The sequence below is a fragment of the Galleria mellonella genome, unplaced genomic scaffold (genome assembly GCF_026898425.1).
Source record: "Galleria mellonella isolate WM207_F2 unplaced genomic scaffold, CSIRO_AGI_GalMel_v1 utg158, whole genome shotgun sequence".
Classification (NCBI taxonomy): domain Eukaryota; kingdom Metazoa; phylum Arthropoda; class Insecta; order Lepidoptera; family Pyralidae; genus Galleria; species Galleria mellonella.
This window is the reverse complement of record NW_026442003.1, coordinates 1,428,855-1,435,799: the sequence shown is the minus strand read 5'-3', so window position 1 is coordinate 1,435,799 and position 6,945 is coordinate 1,428,855. Positions and strand designations below refer to the sequence as shown.

At 41.5% G+C, this 6,945-nt stretch overlaps 1 protein-coding gene across 2 annotated transcripts in view; it reads right to left on the bottom strand.

Annotated features, from left to right (window-relative positions):
- LOC113515296 (translational regulator orb2) overlaps positions 1–6,945 on the bottom strand; it is a 97,557-nt gene that overhangs the window by 8,673 nt on the left and 81,939 nt on the right. For both annotated transcript variants that reach the window (XM_052892422.1, XM_052892423.1), the window contains 6 exons: positions 6,767–6,895; positions 5,085–5,197; positions 3,666–3,876; positions 2,196–2,281; positions 1,551–1,652; positions 601–705 (listed from right to left, as the gene is read on the bottom strand). In XM_052892422.1, coding sequence (XP_052748382.1) covers positions 601–705; positions 1,551–1,652; positions 2,196–2,281; positions 3,666–3,876; positions 5,085–5,197; positions 6,767–6,895 — 746 coding nt within the window. The remainder of the gene's footprint in view (positions 1–600; positions 706–1,550; positions 1,653–2,195; positions 2,282–3,665; positions 3,877–5,084; positions 5,198–6,766; positions 6,896–6,945) is intronic.

Genomic DNA, 6,945 nt, shown 5'->3' with positions numbered 1-6,945 from the left:
TTTACAAAATATATTCAATATGTTGAAATGGCGGGAAATACTGCACGGCATGTTTTTACGAAAACTGTGAAAAAATATGTATGATATATATATATATATATATATATATATATATTGCTGAATTAGACTGGTTTTGTCACATCTATTATTATATTAGTGACATTAAATGGCTCAGTAGTACTGAACTAAAGAGACAAATCGTGAGCGCCGTGTGATCCCAACTTAGAAGAGCCTAGGAGGAGCTTAGGGTCGAAGAGTGGGCAGCAGCGTCCCTCTTAATACATCACCAAAACATAACTGCGGTTGTCAACCCGCCTGCCATGCGTGGCAACTATTAGGACTCCCCTTATTAGGGAATTTTGCTGTTTAGTAGTGGACAGTTAATGGCTAATATAGAGACAAACTGTATGGGACAGAGACATTGAAATTGCAGAATAGTAAAGTAAATAAGTTGTGGGAAATACTGAATCTGCATTGGGATCTCTCAAATGGCTCAGTAATATCAAAATGGCGGAAAGATTGTATTTATAACTATGAAATGGCGTAGTAATATGGTGAATGGCGAGGTTGTGCGTGTGTGATAATATAGGTAATAATTACCTGCAGGCAGGTGACGTTTGCGCAGAAGAATGGCGCGAACTTAGAGCCGCACCGCGCGCCGGCGCACTCGTCACACATCTGGTCGTCCAGGACGTACGGCTTCACCTGGTGACCAATCAACTTTATACAACTGCACCTCTAATCCTTACTATCCGGTGGAGAGGACTGTAATGGGGACTAATAGCACCATTGCCAGCAATATAGCCTCTCAAGTCGACCATCACTGGTCCAATTTAGAAACCATCGTTTCTCATTCCTTATAAACTTCAGCTAATTAGTAATCGGTTAATTTAATCATTTAACTGACCTAACTCTATTCTGACCATTATCCTATTAAGTAGCTCCAATACTAAGTCTACCTCCTCGCGTCTCCTTAGAGATCATCGTGGTAAATTCCTGGTAAATCTAGCTCCAGCTATTTGGAGATGTGAATTTACAATCTAGTATACTTTGAGTTTACCAAATGCGGTCCAATAAGAACAATTGCCTTGATTCTCAGGAACAGCAAAGGATAAGAATTACCATGGGTGTCATAAGGCATTATGTATATCCAGGATGCTGTTCATGGAAAATGGAAAATGAATGTGGAAAATCATACATGCCGACAGTTACCTAATGGAAAGTGACAACCGGACTTTTATCTGTTATGCCTATGGTACCCTTCGTGTTTTGCCATTCCCGAGCACTAGAATCTTATGTTTCCGTATTCTGTTATTTCTCTGGTCGTCTGGGTAAGTCTTAATATAGCCTAGTCGTATCTAATAGCGTATTTAACTTATTCCAGCTTTCTAAAAGAAGAATCTTTGGGAGTCCTCATTTGCATTTTGCGGTAAACGTCAGACAATTTTGGGTTGGACGCGGCTCATCCAGCTTCTCATGTAAATATACCTATGGTCGTGTCTTGAGAGTAGATAGTAGGAATGATAAGTGAAAATCATTAGTGTAATCACCTCGACTCGCTTGTCAATGTCCCCATGCTGCAGCTGCACGAATCGCGCCGAAATCGCGGCAATGTACGACTGTTGGTTGGAGAACGCCACACGTCCCGCGCCCTGTGAAACAACAAATCAAGTTATAACTAAATTAAGTTTCTCGATGGAGACAGGGCAATCAGTTAAATTAAGTTTCCTTCTGGTACATTTTTTTCACAATCTCGGAAATTATTCTCGATTGAGAGCTATTCTGTAGAGGTAATAAGTCTTTTCACCTTTTTCCGATCCTGGGCAATTACTCTTGACGAGGGCAACTATTCTGCAGAGATAATCAGTAACTTTCGGGGCAGAAAAAGGGTTTAGTAATTGACGTTTAACAGCCTTAATCTATCACGTTGTCCTTCAAGCGGTTCGCCTTGAATACCATTGTGGTTAATTCCTGGTGAAAGCATTACGAAGCCAACTGATTTTATTCCCACGTATAATGCATCACACAACGCACCAGCGTATACAAACAGCATAGCTTCCCAGCTATGCTGTTTGTATGTCCCATAATTGTCAGAAAAAGGAGAAGGGGTGTAATTAATTCTGATAAGGCCAAAGTATAGAGGAACACTGCTCTTCCAGATCATTCTAGAAGTTGGATAATTTGCACGATCTCACCTTGGGGTACTTGAGCTCAGGATCCGTGTCGATACCGGCGTAACACACCCCGCCGTACAATCGGTCCATGATCATCGCCAGCTCCACTGCGAAAATGGAATAAAATTAAAATTAAGAAACCAGTAAACAGAAGATCGCGGTTAATTCTTGATGAATTCATCATTATAAATCAAGTGATCTGACTTCATCCTCACTTGTCATTCCAAATTAGTGGTCCGCCAGCGTATACCGATAGCGCAGATAAAGGTTACCATTCCATTTATTATGAATTAAAGAAAATACTGCCTCCTCTTCCAATGACCGCGTGTTCGATTTACGCCAATACAAGCACTCGTGTTATGACTTTACCCTGGTCTGGGAGTCTCCCATTTTTTAAATTTATTTACCATTTATTTATTTATTATTATAGTGCATTCATGTACATTGTATAGAGATTTTACAATGTTATCATGAAGAGTAAGTCCATGAATCCTGTTCGGGTAAAAAATATATTGATAGGTAGCTAATATACGTGCATTTATTTAGTACACATAGTACAAGCCACGCTGTCTCCGCTGAAAAGCATTGGTATTTTTAACATAAGATATAAGCAGCGGGGAGGAGGGAAGGGCGGGACCCTTACATTATATATGTACTCATGTCTGAGAATAGCCTTTGCGCATAGCTGCAAGCTTCGTTTGCACTCTAGGATGAGCACGGCCCATCCGGACCCATTAAATACATCTATGCTGTAAACTATGAATTCAGAGAATTCACGTTACTCTGAGATGGGTTAACTAACTTGACTTCATCCTCACCTATACATATCGCTACTGTTTACACTATCATCATCATCATCATCATTTCAGCCATTATCCGTCCACTGCTGGACATAAGCCTCCCCCATAGACTGCCATAAGGTACGGTCCTGAGCCACCTGCATCCACTGACTCCCTACAATGCATTTCAGGTCGTCACTCCATCGTACGTAGCCGCTACTCAAGACACTTAAGAACCTTTCTTCCTCAATGGTTGTCGATTCTACGAGCTATGTGACCAGCCCATTGCCACTTTAGTTTGCTGATCCATCAGGTTATGTCGCTTACCGTGTCGCAACCGTGAAGCAGTTGTTTTTGCATGGCTGTGTTTCGGTTTGAAGGGTGGGATATGGCGTGAATTTACTGGGTACAGAGGAATAACACCCGAATCCTCAGGAATGGCAACGCATGGGGAGTATCATGGGCGAAACATTATACTCTGTTATGTGCATGGTACTGCTCATGTCTATAGGCGACGGTTACCACTTTCCATCAGGTTCGCCAGTGACAATTGTGACAAACAGTGTTCGTGACACTTAGTGCAGCTTGAGCGACCGCCGCCTTCGACACCGGCCAAGTATCGGCAACAGGTACACAAGTCACTCCGGTGACTACATTTCAACATTGCCATTCTAAGTTGTATAAAAAAAAAACACATTAAAAAATCACTCACCGGCCTTTAGCGGGCGAGGCACTCCACCCACGAAGACGGTCTTGCGCGGATCCAGCGGCATACTGGCATCGAGCACAAAATCCGCGTCGGCCAGCCGCCACGGCCGTATCTGGACCGGCTTGTCACGGATCGTGGGCGACGACACGCACAGGTACAGCTTGTCGTCGTCGGTGATGCACGCCTCCATCAGAGCCGCTACCGAGCTCTCGTCCTGAAGTCGGTGTATTGTTACTTTTACAATAGAGTACAAATAGCGAGGTCTAGGAGGAAGGGATTGTTAGTAATGCAGACTATCACCAGTCCCATTGCAATTTTTTTTTAATGGGTATAAATGGCATGGTAACTCCGCTTGCGATATCGGTATACACTGGCCAGGTACCAATAAGAGATAATAAGTGAAGATGAAAAGGCAGGTCAGTTAACCCATCATGAAGAATTCAACGATAAATTAGTCACGATAGTTTCCAGAGGGAACCATTTGGAGGTCGACCTGATAGGGTATATTGATAGCAATGAAGACCTCCCCATTACTAACAATCCCTTCCCCCCAGTCCCATTGCTCAGGTCGATCTCTACGTGGTTCCCCCTGGAAACCATCGTGCTGAATTCCACATATATTCATCATGATGACTGACCTTCTTTTTTATTCTCAACTATTTATCCCTCATTGGTGCCCCGTCAACGTATACCGTTAGCACAGGCGGGGTCACCTTTCCATTATCATCCATTAAAAAAAACAGTAAGGTGTTTTAGCAATTTTACAAGATCTTTTAAATCGTCATTTTTCATGATTAAATTGTATGGTACGGTATGTTAATGATTATCTAATGAGAAGAGCCCGTATTTTTAAGTATTTTTGAGTAGTAATTTTTTTTTAATCTACCCAGCCCAGTTTGGAATGCAATTTCAGCTGAACACAGCATAGGGGTATGACTACCAGAGGGAGACTTTGTACAAAAGTCGATTGCTTGAGTACCTCTGCCCCATTCGTGTTTCTACCGTGAAGCAGTTGTGTTTGCATGGCTCGGTTTGAAGGGTGGGATATGGCATGAATTTACAGGGTATAGAGAAATAACACCCGAGTCCTCAGGAATGGCAACGCATGGGGGGTATCATGGGCGAAACAGTATACTCTGTTATGTCCATGGTATTGCTCATGTCTATAGGCGACGGTTACCACGTTCCATCAGATGGGTCGTCAGCTTGTTTGCTATTTGAAGTTGTATAAAAAAAGCTTATTTGTCATTCTAAATATCATTACAAAAACCTACCTTTTCCCACCACCAATATCTTCAGCCAAATCCGTCTGGCAACAACTCTCTCTCCAAATCCTCATGGCCCATTCTATGTTGAGGTCACACGACAAATATATAAATATCACTTATAGAACTTAGATAAAATGTGAAAAGCGGTACTCACTTGAAATAGAAGAAAAGCGTATCCTTTGGGCGGAAAATAACTCTTGCTCTCTGCTTTGTGTGGCCAGTCCACCACCAGGGGGCCGAACCGTCGGAACGATGACGTTATCTCGTCTAAAACAACGAATCTTGTTTTTAATATTTCACTAAACTAGATGTTTTTTTACATAAGTCCATAGGTCTGGTTAGTTAAGTACAAATATTTTGTTTCCACTGTACACATTCCATCAGGTGGGTCGTCAGCTCGTTTGCAGTTTCACGTTAAATATATACATATAATAAACTTGTAGAGGTTGAATGTCTGTACATAAAAAAAAAAAAACGCTAAAATCCGAGTTAGGGGGATGTTAGAAGTGAAACAGAACATATATTTAAAAAAATATATTTCTTTGTTTGTACGGGCTAATCTCCAAAATTGTTGGACCGATTTAAATGAAATTTTGCATGGTGATACCTTACGTCTCTGGTCAATATTTAAGACACTTTTAATCATATTTAATTAAAAAGTTCCTGTGGGATATTTAAAAAACTTTAGCAATTTAAGTAGGCAGTGTACTAAGCTGTATTTTTGGCCTTAAGCAAAGAGTATAATAAGGTCTTAATAAGAACAAAAGAAATAATAATTTTTAAAAATTTTGTCTTGATTATCTGTATGTTTGTTCCGGCGTCACCCAAAAACTACTCCACTAAACTGGATGTGGTTTTCATAACTATATTATTCACCAGAGGGAGACTTTGTATAAAAGTCGTTTGCTTGGATACCTCTGTCCCATTTGTAGTTCAACCGTGAAGCAGTCGTATTTGCATGGCTGTGTTTCGGTTTAAAGGGTGGGATGTGGCAGTGAATTTAGAGGGTACAGAGGAATAACACCCGAGTCCTCAGGAATGGCAACGCATGAGGAGTATCATGAGCGAAATAGTATACTCTGTTATGTGCATTGTACTGCTCATGTCTATAGGCGACGGTTACCACTTTCCATAAAAAAAAAACAGACTTCAATTGTACAAAATCAAAATTAAAAAATTACTGATCCAATTTTGGTAAAGTTTTTATGAGATCAATCTATAAGTATATCCTCTCATACAAAAAAAAGAACGTTCTAGATTTTTTAAATGACAGAATTATGAGGTAACAAACAAAAAAAGATACAACCGAATTGGGAACCTTCTATTTGAAGTCGGTTAAAAATTATCAGTCCATAAAATTTTAGGTCAGAAGCTAGCTCTGGGTTCTTAAACGAAATTAAGGCTAGCTCCAACTGTTCCGGTTACCATTGCATTGTTAGTGCAACAATGACACGACCCGATTGTGGTGTGCGGCATCCGGTCGCCAGGTACATAGGTAGAATTGACGAGAAAAACTCGGTCGTTGGATTAGAAGATTTGTTAAAACGATTTTAGTGCAGTGAAATTTTTTTTATACCACTGAGGTCGCAAACAGGCATACCTATCATCCCTCACTGGTGCCCCGCCAGCGTATCCCGATATTGCGTGTGGGGTTACCATTCCATTATGACCCATTAAAAAAACCGTTTCCATCTTAAAGATGAAAAAAGTCACCATGGGAAACCGCTACTCACATGGGATTCTTCTCATCTTATGGCGCCCCTCTTAGATCTAGGCTTTCTACTAAGCCCTCCTGACTGCTTCCCCCCATCCTAAGACCGCGTGGCAGACACTTACCTTCGTCAATGTCCGGCGGCAGCCCCCCGACGAATACCTTCCGGCTGAACCGCTCGCCGTGCTCCGAGCCGGCTGACACGGGCGACGAGCGCGCCGGCGAGCCGAGCGCGCTCACACACATAGACAGACCTGCAAATTTTACATTACCATCTTTTAATATTTAGTTCGAGCAGTAAAAT